Below are 26,527 nucleotides of genomic sequence, written 5' to 3'. Positions count from 1 at the left end.
AATATCCCAACATACCTAGTCTTCTGAAACCTTCTTTGTACATGTAAATCCAATTCTACAGCCTTAGGCATATTTACACCATGGATGTTTTCTTCTATTTTACTTGTTTTTTAGCTATGCATTATTACCTTCTTAGTCAGGGTTGCAGTGAGCATCCAATCCACTCACTGTCTTCAGGTTGTGTTGTCTTCAAAGACCTCACAGTTAAGTGGGAAAAGCAGACATTTAAACAGAAAATTATAATACAATGTGATAATTGAAAAAATAGAGTATGTAAAAATAGATATAGAATCACAGAGGGTTGTCAAACCAAATCTGCTTAAGAGGAGTGGAAATGACTCCATGAAGGAATTGATTTATAAGATAGCAGGTGAAAGAGAAAGTAAGAGGTGGGAAAATATTCCAGATAGAATGAAGGGCTTGTTCTTGGAGAAAAAGACAGTGATTGAACTTCAGACCACCTGAGATGGGTAAGAATTGTGTAGGGTGCTGGATAATAAGATAGAAACTTGGGTCACTCTGAACTTATTAAATCAGAATTTCTGAAAGCAGGACAAGGAAATTTATATTCTTATCAAACACCTCAGATGATTCCTATGTGCATTGAAGTTTGAGAAACATTGGCATAGACAATGAAAAAGGAAGGTCTTTTCCATAGTTGTGCAAAATGTACAAATAATTTCAGGCAGTGGCTAAGGACGTGAGCTATATGTCCAAGAGACCTGGATTTGAGTCCTAACCCCAAACATAACTTGTGTGACTTTGATAAGTTATTTCACATCTCTAATTTTCAGTTTCTCATCTGTGAGATTAGAAAAATAATACTTATCAAGATAAGATGTATAAAATATTTAGCACCGAGCCTGGGTTCCCAGTCAGCCTGTGACAAATGGTAATTTTATTCTAGTCCTAAGTTAAAGTGCTATCTCCTTTATCAACACCTTTCTCATTACCCAGGTACAGAAGGGGTGCTCTTTCCTTTGGATTCCCAAACTTTCTTTGTTGATAGGTAAAACTAAAGTTTGAAGGATCAACATTTCACAGTTCACAGGAACTGAGGGAAATCTATTTAAACATATAAAAAGACAGAGTTCATGTAATCTCTCCCACCACCTTGTTATTTACTAATAATAGTAAATACAAGTTATAGAAATCACCCACTTAAAAAAAAGCAGATTAATTCATATTTAAAATCTGCTCTGATAAAGCACAATTTTTTGGAATCACATTCCTTAATTTTACAGAAAACAAAAAACAAAAAAACCCAAACATTGTTGTATCAAAGTGTCCTTAGGTGAATTATACCCAGGAGCTGTGCAGACTGTGCTGTTTTAAAATCTTTGAGCCAACAATTTCAACTATAGGCTTGAAATTGAATGTTCTTTGCACTTGCATTCGCCCCTGTTTCTAACCAAGATGATTGTGCACCTGCCTGGCCTTTTCACCAATTATCTCCGTGCTTTAAGGCACAGCTCTGAGCCAGGTTTTCCATCTATGCTCTGAGATCCTCGAACAGCTCCTACAGTTCTCCTCTCTCTGTAACATGTTCTGGATACATCCGCAGGGTCTATGGGAACAAGGAGCAATAATGATTGCTATAGGGGTTTTGTTTAATTAGATTGAACTAAATCAGTGGTAGGTAAAGAGACCATGGATTTGAAAAGTGTACTATAGGAAAGGAGGGGAGGAATGAATAGTCAGAGCTCAGGATTTTTAGGGCAATAATACTCTGTATGATACTATAATGGTAAATGCATGCCATTATACATTTGTCCAAACGCATAGAATGTACAACACCAAGAGTGAACTTTAAGGTAAACCATGGACTTTCGGTGATTATTATGTGTCGGTGTAGGTTCATCAATTATAACCAATGCACCACTCTGGTGAGGCATGTTGATAATGGGGAAAATCACGTGTGTGTGGAGGCAGGAGGTATATGGGATGTCTCTATACCTTCCTTTCAATTTTGCTGTGAACTTAAAACTGCTGTAAAAGCTAAAGTCCTAAAAAAAGTGTACTGCATAAAAATAAATCTGTGCTTTCTCAAAATTATAAGTGGTTAAACTATATGTGGCAAGGTATCATGTTATCTTTTTATAGAAAGTTTCCCTGTACGTATACAAGAGCTTATGTTTTGTTTTGCTCTTAAACCAAACTAGGATTATACAGTTTTGTGATCTTTTAAAATTTTTCCAGTTGACAATATAATGTGGATAACTTACGCATCAATGTTTATGTATCCACAAGAACACTTAAAGTGTCTAGATAGTATTTCATTGTATAGATATACAAGAGTTTATTTAACTAGTCCTCTATTATTTGGGAACATTTACTGTTCTCAAATTTTTACTAGTTTAAATATTGCTTCTCTGCTGGACATTTCCCTTTTCTCTGACTTCCTTTCGTCCTCATCCACTCTGAGAAGCTGACCTTTGTGGACTGATCAGCTGGTCAGCTCCCATGTCTTCTGATTCTGGCCCTGCCAGGAGATTGGTTCTCCCTGCAAGAGTGCCTCAAGCTACTTGTGTCTTCTGCCCAAAGGTCACTACTTTTCTCCAGGTGGCCTGAGTTACAGAATGCTTCTACCTCAAGAACATTCCCCTTCTCCTATCTCTGCAGACCTTGCAGCTGCTAGCCCATGATTCCTGTACTATATCTTGCAATTCTTTTACTCTTGTAAACAAATCCTCCTTGAATCATCCTAATTTGAGTTATATAATCTGTTTCCTACTGGACCCAGACTTGTATATGCTTGTGTACATTTTTGAAACCAAACCATTACATCCACCCATAATTATTTCCACAGAATTGATGCATAGGTGGTGATTTGATGCCAAAGTACATACACTTTTAAGGCTTTTTATAAGTATACCTAAAAAAACAATAGCATATGAGTACTCTTTTTCTAAACCCTGTCAACCTGGGTATTTCCGTTATAAAAACATTTCCAATTTGATTGGTAGAAAATTATATCTCACTGTTGTTTAAATTTCTTTCATTACCACTCAGGTTAATTCCCCACTCCACTCCCGCAACCATACATATGTATCTAGTGTTCATTTTTATTTCTTCTTTTGTGAATTGCCTGTCTAGATCTTTTGACAGTTTTTGAAACTGGGCTGATCATCTTTTTCCTATTGATTTGTAAGGGCTCTTTATACATTAAGAGGATTAATTTTTTCTTGTCATATATGTTGTAAATAGTGTTTTGTTTTTGCCTTTTACTATTTATTATATTTTTGGAAGTGTAGGATTTCAAATGGTAAAGTAACAACATTTACCTCACAGTCTCAAGATTTAAGATCAATGGCCACCTATTTTGTATACCATTGATTTGACATTTACTCACATAAAGCCCTATACTCTAATTTAAAGCTCTATGCCTGGGTCTTGGGCTGGAGGCATATGTCCCAAACAGTATCTCATGCTCCTTTTTACTACTCATAGTGTCTAGAATAATAATAATAACTTAAAACCTATTGTAGGAGGTTAATAAAAAAGAAAAAAAAACAGTGGAAAGGGCATAGGAGAAGTATGATTTTTAGCATATTATTTCATTTCTCTGAACTTGTGAAAACATAGACAATTGTTTGTGCTCTGATATCGTTCTGTTTTAGGAAGAGATTGAGTTCATGGATAGTAAGGTAATATGTAGATTGTATAGCAAGAAATACAATAAACAAAGATAAAGTATTACAATTAGTTATTTCTTTTAAAAAAAAGAATAAGTAGGTATTTGAATTTTTAAATCACAAAGTTTATCCAGGCTTTATGTAGGGACTATAATTGATTATTGCTACCATCTCCTGCCTGGATTACCATAATGACTCCTTAAATGGTCTCTCTCATTTTACTCATGCCTCTTCCAGTTTATACTCCACTCAGCAGCCAGAACCATCCTTTAGAAATCATAAATTCGATTGTGTCCTCCACTGCTCTCAATTTTCCAATGTCTTCCCATTCTACATAGAACAAATCCAGAGTTCCTACCAGGGACCACATGGCCCATGATCTGAGCCCCGAGGGCCTCCCTGATCTCATTTCCTATGGCCCTCCCCTTGTTCACTAGCTCCACCCACTCTAGCTTCCTTGCTCCTCCTTAAACACACCAAGAGGCTTCCTATTGGCTGTTCCCTCTGTCCAGAATGCTCTTTCCTCAGCTATATGCATAGTTTACTCTCTGTGTAGAACGGGGATGGTGATGAACACCTGTGGTGTCGCTCGGCACAGACTGAATCTCATGGGTGGAAAATCAGCAGCTACGCAGCTGCCCTGATCTCTGGGTGCTGTGCTCCTGGGAAGTGACACTTTGGCACTTTGTATGAAGCAGGCATAAGGCGACCTAGTACCAAAAAAATCTGCTTAGACTCCAGATGCTCAACTTAGGTGTTATTTGTAGCAGTTGTTGGGGAAAGCCAAATGTCCAATATCTGGAGAACTTGGGGTCTGTGGGAAGTTGCAGCCTCTTCTTCTGGGCAGGAGAGGGAAGAAGAAACTACTAGCTTTATGGAAAGTTGGAATCTGGTGAGCCACACCCACTGGGATAGAGTTGGGCTAGTCTTAGCCAGCTCACTGCTAGCTAACCATGGATAAGTCTCATTGGGTAGTTCTGACTCATCTCTACACAGTCTCAGTTAAATGCCATTTGCTTAGAGAGGCCTTCTGGAAACATCCCTTGTGATTCCATATACTCTTATGACCCTCCTCTATTTTTCCTCATTGCACTATCCTCACTCGAATGGTCATTGTTTACCTGTTTGTTGTATGTCTCCCATCACTAGAATTTTAGGTAACCTGCTGTGTCCTTAAGGCCTGACACTCAGCAAGTACTCAATTAATGTTTGTTAACTGAAAAGATGTCAATTCCATATATGCATTAATTTCTAAAACTGTTAACATTAACACTTTAAAAGAGTTCAAGAAACTAAAAAATATTGTATTAATGTGAAGGGCTCTGAGGGATTAAAAAGTGACAGAATATGGGCTCCATGAGTCATGTGGAAAAATAAAGAATTTTATATTTATTGGCTCTAAACCTCAATGTACATTATTACAAATATTTGCTATTCTTTCCCATAAAATCTCAAGAGTCAGCTTCCCCTGTGCTTAGCAATTCTATACCAACAGCAATGTAACTATGGAATAAAATGCTTTGGGTCATTGATTCTTGGCATGCGAAGGAACTATAGAGTCCAACTTTATTCACCAGAAGCATCGCTACTCACAGGAGTTTCTTGAAAGGAACCCAATTCCTCTTTTATTTAACAACTCAATTTCCAGATTCTATAAATGTTCCCCTAGGCCACATGTCACACCCTGGAGCTTCCATAATGCCACCCCTTTAGTGCTTGCACCTTTAGTGTGCCAGGATCCCTCCTAAAATGTGGCATCCAGGATGAAGCATAGTACTCCCAGGTGACAGGTCTAGTTCTGATTATGATGCCTGCCTCCTGCCCCACCCCCGACTCCTCTATCTGGACACCTTTGGCTCACGCTGAGCTTAAACACAAGTGTACAGGGGAAAACCCACCATTTTATCCTCCACTCTACTCTCTACTACTACCACACACTACTGGTCATCAAATATGTGTGGGTTTTCCCCACTCCAAGCAGTTCTTTGACATCAGCTGAGGGTCCTACATTTCAATTCCGTTCTGACACTATCTACCTGGAGTTAGCACTGATGCCACAGGTTAAGGGCTCAGTCACACAAGACTGCCCTGCCCCCTTCAGGTGTCAGTCACAAGTCCGGGTTGTTACCTATATTTCTGACAGGGTGGCTATAAATTAGGGTTCCCACAATTCCCTCCTCAGGTTTGATGAATTTGCTAGAGTGCCTCACAGAGCTCAGGAAAACCATTTACTTGCTAGATGACTGGTTTACTGTAAAAGGAAAAAACTCAGGGACAGCCAGATGGAAGAGATGCAGAGGGCAAAGTATGTGAGGAAGGGCATGGAACTTCCATGCATTCTACAGACATAACACCCTCCCAGCACATAGATGTGTTCAGCAGCCTAGATGCTCTCTGAACCCCATACCTTTGGGATTTTTAGGAGGCTTCATCATGTAGTTATGATCAATCATTCACTCAGTCTCCAGCTTCGCTTCCCTCTAGGAGGATAGGGTGGTGTCAGGGGCTGAAAGTTCCAAGCTTTTAATCATGGCTTGGTCTTTCTCGTGACCAACCTCCATCCTGGAGCCACCCAGGATCCCACCAAGAGTATCCTCATTAGAACAAAAGACACCTTATCACTCAGGAAATTCTTAGGGCTTTAGGAGCTTTGTGTCAGGAACCAGGGTCAAAGATTAAATAGTAGAACAAATGATACTCCTAGTGCTCTTATCTCTTAGGAAATTGTGAGAGTTTTAGGAGCTCCATGCCAGGAGCTGGGTGGGAGCAGAGACCAGTATGTATTTTTTTTTTAAATTTAAAATTTTTTTTCATTTTTTATTTTTTTGGCTGCACCGCACAGCTTTTGGGATCTTAGTTCCCCAACCAGGAATCGAACCCGGGCCCTTGGCAGTGAAGGCACAGAGTCCTAACCAGTGGACTGCCAGGGAATTCCCAGAGATCAGTATGTATTCTATTACTTCACAGCTAGTCAAACCCAAAAATTTATTCTATATAATCACTTACATGTACCCTTATCTAAAGACATACTTTACATATATTTCTCTTGATTTTATCTTGCTGGTTTTCGCTCATTCTCCTGCCAAGTATTCCCAGCATTCTACTACCTACCTGTTTACTACAGTGATTTGTCTATCTTCCTTCAGTTGGGGATTTCAAAAAATGTTGACTAAGAACAGGGTCACACATAAATCCTCTCAACCTCTCCACCTCCAACACACTGTGTTTGCATCCATTGTTCAGTCACTACCAGGTTGGTATGTCGCCTATCTTAACTGTTCAGTCCAGAATTCTCTGCCTTATTTCAAGGCTTTGTGAGAAAAATGTGCCTAATGACTCACTGAAATTAACCAATACTGTGCTTTTGATTCCCTTCATCTGCACTGCAGTAACCTCATCAATAAAGAGAATGCGGTCAGTTTAGCATGCTCTGTTTTTCAGTCAACATGCACCAACCCTTAGTGACCATCACCTTTGTGTTTTGTTCTCACATCTAATATATTTACTTCTTTGGCCTGCAATTTTGCCAGGGATTTTCCACAAGCCTCAAGTTCTGTGATTTCATTACCACCTTTTATCTCCTTTTAGAAAATAAGATATCTGTCTCAAGTCAACTGGCATATGTTCTTCTGGATCAGCTATCAGATGACTCATCAGCGTTCCATAGTAATATCTTCGTGTTATTTTAGCAACATGGGCCTTTAGACTTGGATTTAAAGCACTAAGAATTGTCTTTCTAGATCTTTCCTTTTCTTGGCATCTATTGTACTCTAATTCATTTATTAGGCTTTCAATATGTACAAGACTTTGCACTCAGTGCTGAGGGTACAGTTGTGCACATAGAATTTACAGTAAATGGGGGGAACACAGAAACGCATAGGAAATTGTCAGAGTGCAATAATCCTTACGAATGCTATGGGAGCCCACAGTGGGAGGGAGGCAGGCAAATCTGAGGCTGGTGATGGTGGCACTTCATTAGATTTGCATTTTAAAAAGATGGTGCTAGCTATACTTGAGAATTGGGCTTCTCAAACACAAATGTTGCATAGGCCTCACCTGGGAACTGACAGCAGTGCAGATTCTGGCTCAGTATGTCTGGAGAGGGGCCTGAGAGTCTGCATTTCTAACAGACTCCCAGGTGAGGTTGATGTTGATGGTCCATAGACTACCCTTTGAGGAACAAGGATTCAGAGAGTGAATGAGAGAATGAGATTAGAGGCAGGGAGCAGGGTTGAAAGGCTGGTGTAGGGATATATGAGGAAAACGATGATGGCACAAACTGAGGGACACCTGTTTTACTCTTTAAGACTGCACCTTGATCTTTTTTGTGAAAAATATATATTCTAAGTAGGCATTGAGTATTTTCCGTTCATCTCCTGTTAGTAACTGTCCAGGCTAAACTAAAAAAAGATGGAGGGAGTGCTATTCCAGTCTTAATTCTTAATAAGTGGCCTGACTTTAAGTTCACTGAGGCCTCAGTTGTCTCACCTGGGAGACTGGTTGTTATGGTTTATGTGCCTCCCCCTCAAATTCATATGTTGAAGTCCTAACCCCCAGTATCTCAGAATGTGAACTTATTTGGAAATAGGGTGACTGCAGATGTAATCAGTTAAGATGAGGCCATGCTAGAGTAGTAGAGTTATAAGCCAACTGACTGGTGCCCTTATGAAAGGAGGAAATCTGTACACAGACACATATATAGGGAGAGGCAAGGAGAGAGACCTGGAACAGAAGGATCCTTCCTGGGCATCTCAGAAGGAGCAGGGCTCTGCTGACACCTTGGTTTCAGCTGACTAGTCTCCAGAACTGTGAGACAATACATTTCTGTTGGTCTAAGCTACCCAGTTTATGGCATTTTCATACAGCAGCCCTAGCAAACTAATAGACTGATTTGTACCTTGAAGATCACTTCTCTGTCTGATATACTATCCATCTTTTCCACACATCCTATAAGAAATCTGAACTAAATGTGGTTACACGAGAATAGTTCTATTTTTCCATCCATTATTAATTTGTAATTTTTTTTAATCCAGATTTTCCTTATAGAGACTTCTTCCTCTTTTGGCTTTTACTTATGTTTCTTATGTACATTTTTTACTTATGGGCTTAACTGATTCACCCCAAAGAAAACACCTTCTTGAGGCCCTGGCTGAGAGGTGTAGGTGTAGCATGACTAAAATGTTTTTTAGAGTCAGACTTTGGAACATGCAAAGGCATGGTAGTGGTGGGTCTGTCTTTAACTCAGCAACGAGAAGCCTCTTGAGAGTTATTTATTTTTGAACCATACAAGAATATTTTAGGAAAGCTTGTTAACTGTCCTATGTCATTCCAGCAACAGTAACATCAAGTCCATAGAAACAGAAACAGAAAACTTATCTTAATATTAAAAAAATAACAATTGTTTTATTGTCTGTGTCATAGAAGAAACAGAACTGTGTCTTTTATTTCCAATTAATGTAGTTGATGTAATGTACTCTTATTTCCTGAATCTAAAGTTTAAAGAATAAAGAGAAATAAATACAGGTAACTTCCTATAAGACAGATGGAATTTTTCTCTACTTTAAAAGGACAAGGATGCTTCCCCTACCTCCCACCCCCATTAGGAACGTATTAGACTCTGATACCCCTGGAAAAAGGAAGGGGTTGGGGATGAAGGGGTTAAACAAACAACCTCAAAGAGGAATGGAAATTAGTAGAATAGCAATGTCTTCCAGGTAGAAGGAGAATTGAGCAAGGCATTCCAACTGATCTTATTTACTTTTCTGGACAACAACTGGGATTTGTCAAGATCAGCAGATCTTGAAATAATCACTTAGCACAGTATCTTAGTTTCTTCATCTACAAAACAGAGATAACCTGGCATAGAATATAAAAGGGATGCCAAGTGTTTCATAGAAAGAGATTTGATTTTTTACTTAATGTCTTGTATCCATGGAAAGATTTGCGAACCATTTATTAAGCACGTTGAATATACTTCTAGGCACTGGAAAGATGTTTTGCATACTTTTTCTCATTTGATCCTCACAACAACCCTACTAGATAGATGGATTTTATCCCCACTTGATAGAATCTGAGGCCAGAGATGTTAATTCACTTTCTCAATGTCAGAAGTCTAGGAAGGCACAGAACCAGGATTCAAACTCACATCTCTCAGGTCTGTAGGGATCTCAAATGTATGACTCACGTGCTGCAAAGCTCACTTCCTGTGCCATGACAGACATTACTAATTGATTACAGTACTCACTTTGGAATCTCTTGGGGCAACCGTACTGATTGGTGGGGAGGTAAAGCCCATTTGCCCTTCTAAAGCCTATACTCCATAACAGTAGTCCTCATGGCCTCATCTTCAGGGATTCTGATTTAACAGGTCTTGGGTTGAACCCCACATCTTTATTTTTAAGGACTCTCCAGGTGATTCTGATGATAGCCAGGTTTGGTGTCCACGGCTTTCTGAACCTATGTTCAATGAGGTTAGATCTTTTTGTTTCTCTATTTTTTTGGTCTGGGGTTTCTGAAATAGAGGAAAGAACTAAGGAAATCATTTTAGGAGGGAAAGGCAATTATTAACTGGCTGCTGTTTATGGAATGTCTACTAGATGAAAGGCAGGGCTAGTATCTTCTTTTTCTTATACAAACCACCAAAACTCTGGAAGAACTGGTCATACTTTTCTGTGCCAAACATCTAGAGAATTTTAGCGATATATGAGTGTCCTCCTTCAAGTGTGACTGTGATGAGTTTAGAGGAAGAAAGCCCTCTTAGTTATGCTCTGAGAAGCCCCTATTGGAGGAGTATGGATTATGAAGAAAAGTAAGTGAAACTCCTACAATTTATGACTCATTACCAATCCCACTCCTTTAATTCATAACAATTTGATTAGCAACCTTCCCTTCTCCCTCCCCACCCCCCAAAAATTACTAAATGTGGTAGATTACAAACCTGATGAGAAGAAGCAGCAATACTCCATTAATATTTATAAATGTCTCAATGCTTATATTTCCCATCTATTTGGAAAATCAGCCCAAGTAATTAAGGAGTATGGGGAATTACAAAGATGAAAACTTTAGGAAAACACTGTGCATAGAAGTTATCAACACTATTTTACTTCTACTGTTGCATCTTAATGACTTAATTTTCCATGGACAACATTTTTAAAATGTAAATTTCTGGATTAAAAAAAATTCATTATCATCCAAGCAAAACAGGTATTTTTCAACTAGTAAACTTACATCTTTGGCTTCTCCACAAGGTATCGAAAGTGTTTACTTCCAGTGATTTTCACCATCATCTCAGGCATCGCATTTGATCCACAGGCAGTCTTCCAAACTGAAGACACAATTCTCAAAACCTCTTCAAATCCTTGGGGGTGGAAATTAAGTAAAACTCTTTCTCTGGATTTTCCACTAGGCAACTGTAGCATCCTTGTCAATAATAACAACAACAATAATAATAGCGAGACCAAGTGCTTTACCTATATTATTATTTCAGTATTTCTAATAAAATCATGAGAAAGATACTTTTATCATTCTTGTCTTACAGTTGAGGGAACAGGCATAATGTAGCTAAGTAACTTATCCAATATCACATAACAGTAATTAGCAGAGTTGGGAGTTCCACCTAAGAGGGGCTGCAAAACTGGTTGACAGCCATTCGGTGACTCTGCCTTCCTGTACTACAAGTCAAGTGACAGGATTCTTGTGAGGTCAGAGAGGAAACCAGGGCTTTAGAGGGACGTGTGAAGAACTCAAATTCAGTTTTGAAGCTCAGTTTCCCCATTTATGAAACCAGAATAATTCCAGTTCTGCTCTATGGATTTAGGGATAGGCCAATGAGATCATGCATCTGAAGGAGCACTGTGCATAGAAAAGGGGATTTTTCTCGTTATCACTGATCTGTTTCGGCAACAATGCAGTGGATCTAAAATTGAGATCCAGCACTAGATATTCATTGCACATTTAAACAGGTGTGATGCCAGGGGAAACTTAGAAGTTCCATAAACCTGGTCCCAGGCTAACCATTCCCTATCAGAGGCTCTCAGAGATTGAAAGGCTTTTAGAAATCATTCTAATCCAAATGCTCCCTCTACAGATTGGGAAACCAAGGCCCAGAGAGGGTGTTATTTGACCAAGGTCACACAGTGAGTGAGAGCATACCTGTTTCCAGAACTCTGGTCTGAGAAGTAGACCAGGGTTCTTCCCAAAACCCTAGCTTCACTTAGCGTGTGGTCAGCATTAGGACCTGCTCTGCGAGGATAGCCCCATCCCTACAACTTCTTTGAAGCTGTCTGGAAACTTTAAGGACCAGAATTTGTGATTATGGGGGTCCTCTCTACCCAGCAGCTGCGTGTCAGTCCTTTCCCTGCAGAGCTCAGAGGGGGCGGCCGCTCGGGCGGCTGAGGGGTGCACGGTCAGTGCTTCTCCCCAGGATCCCGACCTACGGAAGCCTGTGGGGATCGGGGTGGGGCGGGAGACCGGAGCCCAGGAGTCGGGCCAATCACAGGGCCCCGCTCCTGGGCGGAGGCTGCACCAGACCCCGGTCGCTAAGGGCGCAGAGGGCTGTTGCTGGGCGGGAACCAGATCGCCTACCTGCGGGAGGCTGGGGCCTTCTCCGCGGGTGCCCAGGGTGTGGCTGCTGAGAGGCGAATAGTCTGGATGTTTTTTTCAAACCTGGTCTTTGGAACTTCCTTGAAGATCTGTGAGCGTCCTTCTTGAAGTCCATCTCTCTCACTTGTGTGGCCACGCCTTGTCCCGCTCTTTCCCTTAAGCTTCGTTTTCCTTTATGAAGTGTGCACGCAGCTGGGAATCTGACACTTGTCGCTTCAAATCCAGGCTCTTCCACTGTATGGCTTTGGATGAATCCCTCCTTTTCCCTGAGGTTCAGTGTCACAACTGCAAAATGGAGGAAAAGTACTAACAGGTACCTAAAGGTAAGTTGGTGATGCAATTAAATAAGAATATTTTAAAAAATAATTTCGAGTGATATCCACCTGCCACATCCCTCATTTGAGCCAGATAAATATTACAAGTTAACAATTACCAATAAAATAACTTTATTTCGATTTTAAAGATTAAGAATACAAGGCTTGGGGTATTGAGAAATTACCCAAGACCATACAGAGGTAATTGACAGAGGCAAGATTTGAATATAAACCTACATATATCCAAAATTTCTAGGCATTTTTTATTATGCGAAAAGTCTTCAGCAAATGTGGGTAAAGACACTTTAAACTGATTCCAGAATGGTGTTATTTCCATAAGCAGTAGCAGCAGTCCCAGCATCCACAACCACTGCCTCCTGCCCTCTAGCTGTATTGTGTTTTGTGCTCTACTGTATCATCTACTGGCACATGCTGCCAGAGATGGATGATATACTGGGCTCCCCTCTAGGGCTCACTCTCTAGTGGGCAAGACATACGGGCATATTCTATGATATACAAAGTGCCAGGGGAGTAGAGGAGAGGGGGCAGCTCCCTTCTCACTCCCCCAGTCCAGCTTTCACATTGTCACCAGATCAGTCCTCCCAAGGTACAACTCTGATAAGCCCCCTCCTATAGTCCAATGTCTCAAAGGCCTCCCATCAGCCATGGAGGATGTCCATGGTTTCAAAGTCTTCTGTGCCCTGGCCTCAAGCTAGACCTAACTCGCTATCCCACTACTTCTCCCAGACTTGCTAAACTCCATTCAACCTGGTCCACTCACTGGCCTGAATCTGCCTTTCATTTCTCTGCCCCTGTGCCTTTGTTCATTCTCTTCCCTCTGTCTACAATACCCTTCTGTTTCCTCATTGTGTCAGCCTGCTCTCCATTCTTTAAGTTCCATCTTAAATGGCCAAAAGTATGTACCTGGGAATCAGATACCTTGGGTTCAAGTCCTGGCTCTACTATTTCAATGTGATCTTACTCAAGTCACTTAATGTCTTTATACCTTAGTTTCATCTTCTATAAAATGAGGGTGATGTTTTGTAAAGATTAATTGAATTATATAAATAAGGCATTTAGAACAATGCCTGACACATAGGAGCAATATAAATGTTGGCTTTCATCATTATTATAATTATTTGTCAAGAAGCCAAACCAGATCCCAGAAGCTGAAAAGGATTTCTCCATTCTCTGTATAATTTGGTTTCTCTTTTATAAAACGTGTCTTTCTTTGCCTGTTTGCATCAGTTATCATACCTTCCAGGAGTACGCTTGTGGTAGGCTGAATAATGACCCCCCAGATGTTCACATCCTAATCCTTGGAAGCTATTAATGTTACCTTCTGTGGCAAAAGGGACTGTGGATGTGATTAAGTTAATGATCTTGAGATGAGGAGATTATCCTGGATTATCCAAGTGGGTCCAAATATAATCACAAATGTCCTTAAAAGAGGCAGGCAGTAGGAGATTTGACTACAGAAGAGGAAGTAGGAGATATGACCTTGAAAGCAAAGGGTTAGAGTGATTTGAAGAAGAGGTCCTGAGCCAAAGAATGCAGGTGGTCTCCAGAAGCTAGGAAAGGCAAGGAAACAGATTCTCCTCTAGGGCTTCCAGAAGGGACCACAGCCTGCTGATCCCTTGACTTTAGTCTCACTTTAGTGAGACTGCTTTTGGGCATCTGGCCTCCAATTTGTGTTGTTATAAACCACCAGGTTTGTGATAATGTATTTATTATAACAGCCATAAGAAATTAGTGCAATGCCACTGAAGGATCTTCTTCTTTATAGAACTGATCATACTCTATGGCTTGAGTAGGCTGAACAGTTCTTATCAATGACTAGTACACAGATATCAGAGGATAAAGAAGTCTTCTATCTGCCCACAGTTTAGTAACCTGTGAGGATAAGGTGTTGAGGCTGCTGGCAGAGATCTATATCAACACATGCTACCTTTTTTTCAGTAGAAGAGGAGGAAGCCAGATCAGAACTGAAAATAGAGCCAGTGTGTGAAAGGTGACAAGACAAAGAGCCTAGATCCAGCTATACCTGAAGCTAGAGTCTAGAATTCCCAAACAGAGGAGAGATAAATTTCCCTTTTACTTAGGATATTTTGAGATGGGCCTCATTAATCTTTACCCAGAGAGTTCTAATACAGAGACTCTTAAACTTCATGTTGCTAAGGTTTATATGTGAGGCACAGTTAAAAGATTGAATGACATTTTAAGTTTCACTATAAATTCTGTGATAAAGCTTGACGGAGTAAATTGATCTTGATCAAATCTGATATTCTACTAAAGACTATCCTTTGACCTTATCTTGACTTAGAGGTTTTATAAATGCTAACTAGAAACATAATGGCATTGGAGGGAGGCTTTCCATAATGCAGCTGTTCTATCAGTTTGGAGGTATTTAGATGAAATTTGATATATTTTTTCAGACCCCAGGGAGCCTTTGATTTGCCATTTCCTAGACAAGTGACCTTGAACAATTTAACTCTTTTATCTTTAAGGTAGAGGCAAGCAATAACTACAGTCAGAGCTGCAAAGAAAATCTAGGTGTGTTTGACTCTAGAAGTAGCCTTTATAACCACAACTCCACACCTCCTCTGTGGATGTTAGTTAGCCATTGTTGTTGTTATTATTGTTACTATTAATGTTAATGTTTTTATTGGCATTGCTTTAAGGCTCTAAGTCCCTTAGAGAAGCAGATTCTGTGACAGAATTCTTAAGAAGGAATGGCCTTTTCTTATCTGGGATTTTTTTTTTTTACTTCAGACTCTGCTTTATGAAATGACATAACCAGGAAACATCTCTCCGGTGGTTTATATTAAACAAGACAAAACAAAAAGCTATGCAATAAACGTCTCCATAAAATTAAATACTGTGGTTAAAACTGCCTTCCTTGAATTCAACAGCTTTAGGTTACGAGTCACCAGAGAAAGATTTCGGAGAAACATCTCCATCCAATAGAGTCAGCTCTCTCCCCTTCACCCCCCATAAAGATGAATAGCTGTAATAAGGGGACCAAAGAATGCCCCTGCCTAAAACTTCATGATTTTACATTTACCATCAAACAGACTAAGGAAGAGGAAAAAATTGTCTCCAGTGTTTTGTTTTTGCCCATATAAGTCAGAACAGAATGAGTTTATAAATAGGAAGCGATAAAACACTGCTCTTTTGAACAGTTTATTCAAAGATTTATAAAACGGAGGCATTTTACATTGAAGTCCCTTTCCAAAAAGAGAAGGGACAAATACGAATGTAAACTGAGCTGTGTTGCAAAGAATATGAGGTATTATACTTATTTTTTTTTTTTTTGGCCAAGGAAACATACAGGACCCAAACCAATGATCTTTATGACTAATGGAGGATGTCAGGTAAAAAAGATGAATGAGGGCCAGCTGATTTTAGAACAGAATGCAAATATGGCCAAGTTTCTTTCCTCTTTAAAATGCTCTCATGGCTCTGGAAAAACAAGGTCATGTAGCATACTACTTAGATGGGTTGACTTTGGGCCCTATATTAGTTTACTAGTGTTGCCATAACAAGTACTACACAGTGGGTGGATTAAAAACAGAAATTTATTGTTTCACAGTTCTGGAGGCTAGAAGTCCAAGAAGGTGTCAGCAGAGTTGGTGGCTTCTGAGGGTGGTGAGGCAGAATCTCTTCCATGCCTGCGTCCTTGCTCCTAGTGGTTTATTGACAATACTTGGTGTTCCCTTGGCTTGTAACTTCTGTCTTCATGTTCACATGGCATTTCCCCGTGTGCACATTTGTGCTCACTCTACTCCAGTATAACCTCATCTTACCTCTGCAGTCATTCTATTTCCATATAAGGTCATATTCTGAGATATTGGGGGTTAGGATTTCAATGTGTGAATTTGGGGGGCATACAATTTGCTATTGACTGAATATTCATGCTCCTCCCCCATCCATATGTTGAATCCCTAACCCCCAATGTGATGGTATTTGAGGAGAGGCCTTTGGGAGGTAATTAGGTTGAGATTAGGTCATGGGATTGGTGCACTTATGAGGAAAGAAGGGACCAAAGCTCTTTCTCTTCATCCCGTGAGGATACAGCAGGAAAGTGTACCTCTGCAAACCAGGAAGAGGGTTCTTTCCGGGAACTGAAATGGCTGGCACCTTGATTTTGGACTTCCCAGACTTCAGAACATGAGAAGTAAATGGTTGTTGTTTAAACCACTCAATCTATGGTATTTTTGTTATAGTAACTTCAACTAACTAAGGCATAATTCAATCCATAAGAAGGCCTAACTGCTTGGATACAAAATCTGGCTCTGCACTTAGTATGGTGTTACTTCAGGCAAGGTACTTTGCCTTTCTGTAACTTTATTTCTTCATGGGTAATACCAATGCCTACAATCATGTAAGGTTGAAAGGAATTAACAAACGTTTAGGATAGTATTTGGTATACGGTAAGGGTTTGTCTTTAGCCTTCCTCCTTAGGATGATATACATGTTCTTTCTTTCTTTCTTTATAAATGTATTTATTTATTATTTATTTTTGACTGTGTTGGGTCTTCATTGCTGCACGTGGGCTTTCTCTAGTTGTGGAGAGTGGGGGCTACTCTTCGTTGCGGTGCGCGGGCTTCTCATTGTGGCGGCTTCTCTTGTTGTGGAGCACGGGCTCTAGGCGCCCACAGGCTTCAGTAGTTGTGGCTCGCGGGCTCTAGAGCACAAGCTCAGTAGTTGTGGCACACGGGCTTAGTTGCTCCCCGGCATGGGGGATCTTCCCGGACCAGGGCTTGAACCCGAGTCCCCTGCATTGGCAGGTGGATTCTTAACCACTGTGCCACCACGGAAATCCCACATGTTCTTTATTATGGCCTCCTTGGTTTGGCTGTTACTCACTTCTCCAATCCCATCTCCCTCTCTTTCTCCCCAACTGAAGCTGCACCAAGTTGCCTGCAGTTCCTTAAAAACCTCCCATGGAGTTTTATCCCTCATGCCTTTGCAGAAGTTGTTGTTTTTGCTTGAAACTTTTTCCTCATGACCCTGTTTCTTTCAAGATAAGATCGAATGTTACCAATTCTGTGAAGTTATCTATTCTCAGTGTCCCTAGGCAGGTAGGTCTGCTCTCTTCAGTAAACTAGCAGTCTAAATGAACCCATGGGTTAAATCCAATTCACCTGTCTTCACTAATCAAGGTTATTTTAAGATTTGCTTGTTCTCCAAGCAGCAAGTAGCCTGAGCAATAAGATGTTTGCCTGAGCTGTTTTCTAGGACTTGGAGTCAGCTGTGTCTAGTTTGAGCTGAGCCAGTTAAGACTCGATAAGACCACCGACCCTTCAACTGGGCATGCGCGAGTGTCTACTCCGTGATCTTTTGAACGTGCAGAGGCTTATAGCTCTGAGTTACACCCGCGCAGAACAACCATTGTTGCACCTTTTCCCAATCACCTTTCTCAGCTCCCCATGCCTCAGGCCTACCACTTCATTATTCGTTATCGCATAAATACCCCAAGCCCCTTGCCTTCTGGGAGGGAGGTAGATTTGAGATTTGTTTTTTCTGTCTCCTTGCTTGGCTGCCTTGTGAACAAACCCCCTTTGCTGCAAACTTCAGAGTCTCAGCATTTTGGCTTGCTGTTCATCCCGCAAAATGAACCTGGTTTGTAATATTAACACTTATTGCTCTCAATTGTAATTACTGGTTTATTATCTTTTTTCCCTACTCGGTTTCTCTTGTTGATGGTAAATATTATGTCTTATTCATCGTATGGCCAGTTCTAAGCACAGTGCTGGCACATAGTATGTGATCATAAGTATATTTTAAATGTATGAAAGGAAACAAACATATGTTGGATAATGTGTAATAGCATAATACGAATTATGATAAGTAAAGACCATTTAACAAAGGATAGCATCTTCTATTTATTTAAGACTTACAATATGTCAGTCACTGAGTGAGTCACTTATGTGCGGTATCATTTAATTTCAGTAATGTTCCTATAAGGAGTATATTATTTATTTTTTTGTGCTGTTGAGGAATCTGGTCTCATTATTCTGGATTAGACAGGACTTTTGATGGTAAATAGTAAAAATTCCACTAAAGCCAGTGATAGCAAAAGGAGCATTTCTCATGAAACGCAAGTACAGAAATGAACTCAGGCCTCTGGCACAGTCAGGGACGTGGAGATTTTTTTTTTCTTAACCTTTGTCTCTGCTTCTCTCTGTATATCAGCTTCATTTATTCTCTTCTCTGCTATACGTTGGTATTTTCTGATCCCAGACCATGGGAAAAAGTTATCCCCACAATTCATGAGTTTATATTATTTCCATTCAAGAGACCAGTAAACCTAGAATTTCTTAGTTCCATTTACTAGGATTGGCCTAGTTTGGGTTAGGCCAATTCATCTGAACCAATGAATTGTTGCACTGAGAGTAAGGAGATAATAGCAGAAAGATAAACAAAATTGTTGGAGGAGCCCTTAGCCTTGAGGAAGAGACAGTATCCAGTAAGTTACAAGGTATAGGAACCTGGTAGAAGTTAGTCTGATAGGAGGTTGAATAATTTGCCCAAGGTCTTGCAGCAAATTAGTGGTAGAACTGTGATTCAAATTCACATCTGTCTGACTCTAAAGTATTGCATCTTCTCCTTGGAGCATACATTTTTAACCTCTAGAGTACAAAAAAAGAGTCCTAGAAAAATGTGGTCTTAATGAAAGGTCCTAGAGAATGACTGCAGACTAGGAGTTCTAAACCACAGAAAGACCATTCTGGTCACCTCTGCCCTGGATTGTTAAGAACATTACCTGATTTTAAGTTTTAACATCTGTAAATCACAGAATTTCAAGGTTGAAAGGAATCTCATAAGTTATGCCCAGTGATTCTGAAGTCCTCAAAGAGGCTATATGGTAGAATTAAGAACACTGACTCTGAGACCAGAAGGTTGGGTTCAAATATCAATTCCACCACTTACTGTTGCATATCCTTGGGCAATGGGTTTAGCATTTATGCCTTGGTATCCTAATCTGTAAAAGGAGGATCATAACAATAACTACATTATTCTTTTTTTTCAAAGCAGTATTTGTTATGCACTTATGTGCAGATCCTCTTCTAAGTGTTTTCTATTTACTAACACATTTATTATCATAATAATTCTGTGAGGTAGGGAATATTGTTTTCAATTTAGGAAACTGAGGCAGAGGGAAATTCAATACCTTGTCCTAGATTATACAGTTACTTAGTGGTAGAGCTGGAATTCAAACACATGCTGCAGTCCGGCTTCGTGCTTATGCACCACCACCATGTTCTACACCTCCCTACTGCTCTTGGGAAGAACAAGTGATAAAGTATACATAAAGCACTTAGCACAGGTCCTGACACACCCTACATTCTCAATAAATGTCAATGCTGCTGCCATGACTCTCCTCCCAGTTCTAATCTTCTTACTGCCAGCTATGAAACCCAAGTGCCATAAACTCCTCAATTCCTGAATGCTTGTGGGGAAAGAGGGAAGCCTGCTTCATCTCCTAATACTGCTTCATGGCCTAGAAGAGGGACCTTGTGTAGATGTAGGACTTTTCAATGCCCAGTATCCCCACCCACTTCTAAAATGGCCTGATTGGGATAAATGCTCCCTCTTTCTGGTGGGAAGTAAGAAAGTGGTTGAGAGAAGGAACACTTCTTGATAGAGCCCCCAAATGGTCTAAGTTGATTTTATGATAAAACTTACTATATTAGTATCACTGGTGTCTATATCTATTAAGTATTTATTGGGCATAATTTTAAGGTACCACACTGAGTTGTTGAAGATATGATGATGAATCAGATTTGAATGCCCCTCTCAAGATTACCAATCGGAGAGGTAAAATATGCTCATAAATATTCATAATACAGGACTGGAAAGATTAATATTCTTGACATGTCCATACTACATGAAGCAATCACAGATTCAGTGCAATCCCTATCAAAATCCCAATGGCATTTTCCACAGAAATAGAACAAACGATTCTAAAGTTTGTATGGGACCACAAAGAAATCTGAATAGCCAAAGCAATCTTGAGATAGAAGAACAAAACTGAAAGCCTCATGTTTCCTGATTTCAAACTGTTATGAAGCTGTCGTAATCAAAACAGCATGGTCTTAACATAAGAACAGGCACATGAAAGTCTAGATCAATGGAATAGAATACAGAACCCAGAAGTAAACTCATGCATAGATGGTCAGTTAATTTACAGCAAAGGAGCCAAGAAATACAATGGTAAAAACCAGAATCTTCAGTAAATGGTGTTGGGAAAACTGGACCGCCACATGCAAAAGAATGAAACTGGAGTATTATCTTACATCATACACAAAAATCAACTCAGAATGGTTTAGACTTGAGCATACCTCCTGACACCATAAGATTCCGAGAATAAAATATAGGCAGTAAGCTCCTTAATGTTGATCTTGGTAGTAATTTTTTGAATTCGACACTGAAAGTAAAGGCAACAAAAGCAAAGATAAACAAGTGGGACTACATTGAATTAAAAAGCTCTGTACAGCAAAGGAAACCAACAACAAAATGAAAAGGATACCTGCTAAACGAGAGAAAATATTTGCAAATCATATATTTGATAAGGGGTTAATATCCAAAATATATAAAGAATTCATACAACTCAATAGCAAATAAAACAATCTAATTATAAATGGGCAGAGGATCTGATTAGACATTTTTCCAAGAAGATATACATGGCCAGGTACATGAAAAGATGCTCAGCATCACTGATCATCAGGAAAATGCAAGTCAAAACCTCAATGAGATATCACCTCACATGTGTTAGAATGGCTATTACCAAAAAGACAAGAAATAACAAGTATTGGTGAGGATGTGGAGAAAAGGGAACCCTTATGCACTGTTAATGGCAATGTAAATTGGTGCAGCCACTATGGAAAGCAGTATGGAGATTCCTCAAAAACTTAAAAACAGAGCTAACATATGTTTCCAGCAATTCCATTTCTGGATATTTATCTGAAGAAAATGAAAACCCTAATTTGAAAAGATATATGCACCCCATGTTCATTGCAGCATTATTTGCAATAGCCAAGACAGGGAAACAACCTGTATCCATTGATGGATGGATAGAAAAAGAAAATGTGATTGCTGTATCTCTATATATAGATATAGGAATATTATTCAGCCATATAAAAGAAGGAAATCTTGTCATTGGTAACAAAATGGATGTACTTTGAGGGCATTATGCTAAGTGAAAAAAGTCAGATAGAGAAAAATACTGTATTATACGTGGAATCTAAACAACAAATAAGCAAACAAACAAAAAACCAAAGCAAAGCAAACTCATAGGTACAGAGAACAGATTGGTGCCTACCAGAGGCAGGGTGGGGTGGGTGAAACAGGTTAAGGGGGTCAAAAGGTACAAACTTCCTGTTATAAAATAAACGAGTCATGGGAATATAATATACAGCATGGTGACTATAGTTTATAATACCATACTGCAGATTTGACAGTTACTGAGTAAGTAGATCTTAAAAGTTCTCATCCCAAGAAAACAATTTTGTAACTCTGTGTGGTGATGGATGTTAACTAGACTCCTGATGATCATTTCTCAATGTATACAAACATGGAATCATTATGTTGTACACCTGAAACTAATATGTTATATGTCAATTATACCTCAATTTAAAAAAGTGATTGTATAAGTGTTCAAAGATATAGATGCAGTGTGGCATTTTTTTCTTTTCCTTTTAAATAAATCCTGTATTTAAACCTAAATCTTTTTTTTTTTTTTTTTTTTGGCTGTGCTGGGTCTGTTGCTGTGTGGGCTTTCTCTAGTTGCGGTGAGCGGGGCTACTCTTCGTTGCAGTGCATGGGCTTCTCATTGTGGTGGCTTCTCTCGTTGCAGAGCACGGGCTCTAGGCATGTGGGCTTCAGTAGTTGTGGTGCATGGGCTCAATAGTTGTGGCTTGCGGTCTCAGTAGTTGTGGCTTGTGGGGTGTAGAGCACAGGCTCAGTAGTTGTGGCACATGGGCTTTGTTGCTCCGCGGCATGTGGAATCTCCCCAGACCAGGGCTCGAACCCCTGTCCCCTGCATTGGCAGGCGGATTCTTAACCACTGTGCCACCAAGGAAGCCCTAAACTTTTTAAAAAAATATTTATTTATTTATTTATTTGGCTGCGCCGGGTATTAGTTGTGGCATGTGGGATCTTCGTTGCTATGTGCGCTATCTTTGTTGTGGCATGTGGGAACTTTAGTTGTGGCATGCTAACTCTTATTTGCGGCATGTGGGATCTAGTTCCCTGACTAGGGATAGAATCCGGGCCGCCTGCATTGGGAGTGCAGAATCTTAGCCACTGGACCACCAGGAAAGTCCCATGGCCTTTAATTTAAAGTATTAGATTTTATACTCCAATAAAGATGTTAAAAAAAAGCATTAGATTTTAGATTATGGAACATTCATATAATGAACCACAGAGCAGTCATTGGAAGTGATGTAATTAGACATAGACATGTAAAGATGATCACAATATATTAAATTTAAAAAGCAAGTTACAAAATTGTATGTGTCATAAATGCCATTTAAAAACATATAGTAAAAATAACATACTCTAGTAATAGAAAAAGAGTTCCGGCAAGACACATTAAAACCTTACAGTATATAATTCAACAATAAAAATATAATTAATTCAATTTAAAAACAGGCAAAGGATTTGACATATGTATGAATATTACTCAGTCATAAAAAAGAAGAGAATCTTGCCATTTGCTACAACATGGCTGGACCTTCAGGGCATTACATTAAGTGAAAAAAATCAGACAAAGAAAGACAAGTCCTGTATGATCTCACTTATTTGTGGAATCTAAAAATAGAAATAAAAAATTAAAAAATAACCCAAACCCTGAACTCATAGATACAGAGAACAGATTGGTGGTTGCCAGAGGTGGGAGGTGGGCGGGGGTGGGTGAAATGGGTGAAGGGGGTCAAAAAGTACAAACTTTCAGTTATAAAATAAGTCATGAGGATATAATGTACAGAATGGTGGCTATAGTTAATATAATACTGTGTTGTATGTTTGAAAGTTGCTAAGAGAGTAGATCTTAAAAGTTCTCATCACAAGATATAAAACGTAACTATATGCAGTGATAGAAATTAAGTAGCCTGGGGTAATCATTTTACTGTACATACATATTTCAAATCTTTATGCTATGTACCTGAAACTAAGTAAAATAAGCATAATACAAAATATACAGTTAGAAGGAGCAGCAAGAAATATGAAAATCTGAAGGAAGGAGAAATTACTTCAGAATAGTGGGATTAGGGAAGGTTTCATTGGAAGAGTTAGCATATGAGTTGGGCCTTTTTTTTTTTTTTTTTTTTTTTTTTTTTTTTTTTTTGTGGTATGCGGGCCTCCCTCTGCTGTGGCCTCTCCCGTTGCGGAGCACAGGCTCCGGACGCGCTCACGGGCCCAGCCGCTCCGCGGCATGTGGGATCTTCCCAGACCGGGGCACGAACCCGGTTCCCCTGCATTGGCAGGCGGACGCGCAACCACTGCGCCACCAGGGAAGCCCCTGGGCCTTTTAAAGATAGCAATTTGATATGTGTGAAAGGAAGAGACAGTATGCTAGGCAAGGGAACAACATAGATTTAAAAAAAGAGCAAGGAATTGTGAGATGGGGTCAAAGAATGGTGTTTAGTTTCACTTGGAGGATGGTAGAAGGTAATTTCAGAAGGTAGGTTTGGGCCAGTTTATAGAAGACGTTGAGTATGAGATTAAAATGCATATATTACTTTGGATTAGGACAGAAGGATGTGTATGCTATTTTATGGTATGAGTGAAATGACCTCACCCACAGCGTTAGTCAGGAGGGTCCAAGTTATGTCTCTTACATTGTTAAGAGTTGACATTTAAATTTCAGTGGCTTAAGAAAACAAAAGTCAAAAGTTTATTTTTATTTATGCAAATTCTGCCGTGGATTTGGGCAATTCTCCAGGACAATTATCCTCTGTGTGTTGGTTGGCTCCGCAGTCTGGTCTCTGTCGACCCTGTGGCACCTCCATGTTAACACATGCTTCCACAATGGCTGTTGCAAGAAAAATGTTCTGAAAGGTTACCCATCTGGAACTAAGTTACTTTGTTCTAGAAGCCACACACGCACTGCTTCTGCTTACAGCTCATTGGCCAGACGAGTACCGTGGCCCTTCCTAATGCAAGCAGGGCCTGGGAGGTATGGTCTCTGTGTGTCTGGAAATGGGGAGGACATGGATACTGAGGAGCCCTAGTAATGTCCACCACACCCAGGCTTGCAGAAAATCACTGTGATTCAGAACAAGATTGTATTTATAAACAAAATAGAGATACGTAAGGTTTCTAATACTCTGTTAACAGAAATTTCCCCATCTGTTGCATTTACAACTTTCAAATGAAGGAAATATTGTTTACGGTTTATCCACCCACAACACATAATGAGAGGAAGATAGCTACTTATTTCTGTAGTCTGCCTGTTATTATCTCTAGGGCAGCATAAATTGGTGTATGTTGTATGGGGTATAAGCTCTGCCGACACACAGCTGACACCTCACTTGGCTTCAGCTGCAAGCTGCGGTCTAGCCATTATAGACCACATCTTCCAAAAGACGCCTCCTCATCAGAATGTGATGAGAAAGAAAGCCATGCTTAAGGAAAGAAAAACACTGATGTAATGTGTATACACACAGTCGCCTGTATGTGGTGTGAACATGTTACACGATCTACATAAAAGGAAGATATTTTGAGAATGGAATGTAGAGCTAGTATGGCTTAGTCAAAAGTGCCTGAGCTTTGGAGTCAGAGATCAATAAGCTAGAATCCTAACTTTATGAACTAATTGCTCTGTGACTTCGAGCCTCAGTTTCTCATCTTTAAAATGGAATTAATAACAACAGAATTCTCCAAAAATGTATTAAGTATAACAGCTAAATTTAATTAAGAGCCTGGTATGTGTCAAACTTTTTACATGTGATGTTTTATCACATCATGTCTATCATCTATCCATCTCTCTCTATCTTTCTCATCAACATATGTAAGGACATTGATTCAGCTCTTATGCAATGGGAGGGAGTGTTCCAGCTTGAGTCTAAACTGGGATTTAATGTATCTGATGTACTGACCTGGTAAATAAGGCCTCAGGTAGTGGGTTTGCATGAGGGATTTTTCCAGGGGTAGAGAGGAGCTACTGAAGGAATATGATAAAGTGGTTTCATGTGTGTATCTAGGAATTAGCTTGAAATAGGATGGACATTATGGTGTTTGTTGAGATTTAGGTATCCCACCACGTACCCAAGACTGTACATAGCTAGAAGAAGATGGTAAAGGAGATGATGTGGAGAGACTCTGAGACACAGAGACAGAAGCAGCACTTGTTTGGTAAGTAGGTGACAAAGTGTAACACAAAAGAGAAAGGAAGGCTATTTCCCTCCACCTTGGCATGAACACCATAAGAATCAGAATGTGGCTCTGCTAGAGTCTCTTGAGAGTGTGATGCTTTGAGTGCACTGGACCACAGCACCCTTGGGAGGTAATCAATATCCACCTGGTGGGCATCCTCATCTGTGACTGTGACAAGGCTGCGCTATCCTCAAGTGGCTTCCTGATCAGTTACCATATCCTCAAGGGAGAAAAAGAAAATCAACAAAAGTACCATGTTGTTGAGAATGAATGGAATACCCCCTGGGATCCTTTGAAATTTTAGGGAGGCTCTGTCTTTAATAGCGGATCCAAAAATTCTAACCCAAGGTCTGACACAAAGGAACTCAGAAAATGCTTTATCAAAGAATAAAAGAAGGAATGAAGAATCATCCCCACCCTCAAGTGAATGCTGTGTTTCTCTGTGCGGACAGTAGTAGCATTCTGGATGGAACATTCTTCATCATGCAGGACTGTGAAGAACACTTAGCACTAGTTTCCAAGAGCATTTTCCATTCATGGTAGCAATCAAAATATCCACCACCCCCTGCTTATTGTGGGGATGCTACTCCCTCA

At 39.8% G+C, this 26,527-nt stretch overlaps 1 protein-coding gene across 1 annotated transcript in view; it reads right to left on the bottom strand.

The window, feature by feature from the left end:
- C4H1orf87 (chromosome 4 C1orf87 homolog) overlaps positions 1 to 26,527 on the bottom strand; it is a 137,160-nt gene that overhangs the window by 87,889 nt on the left and 22,744 nt on the right. The window contains 2 exon segments of the mRNA XM_024119951.1: positions 10,863 to 11,054; positions 12,219 to 12,407. Of these exon segments, the coding sequence (XP_023975719.1) occupies positions 10,863 to 11,054; positions 12,219 to 12,407 (381 nt within the window).

This window comes from Physeter macrocephalus, chromosome 4 (assembly GCF_002837175.3).
Source record: "Physeter macrocephalus isolate SW-GA chromosome 4, ASM283717v5, whole genome shotgun sequence".
Classification (NCBI taxonomy): Eukaryota; Metazoa; Chordata; class Mammalia; order Artiodactyla; family Physeteridae; genus Physeter; species Physeter macrocephalus.
The sequence above is the reverse complement of the archived record's forward strand: the minus strand, read 5'-3'. Positions and strand labels throughout refer to the sequence as shown.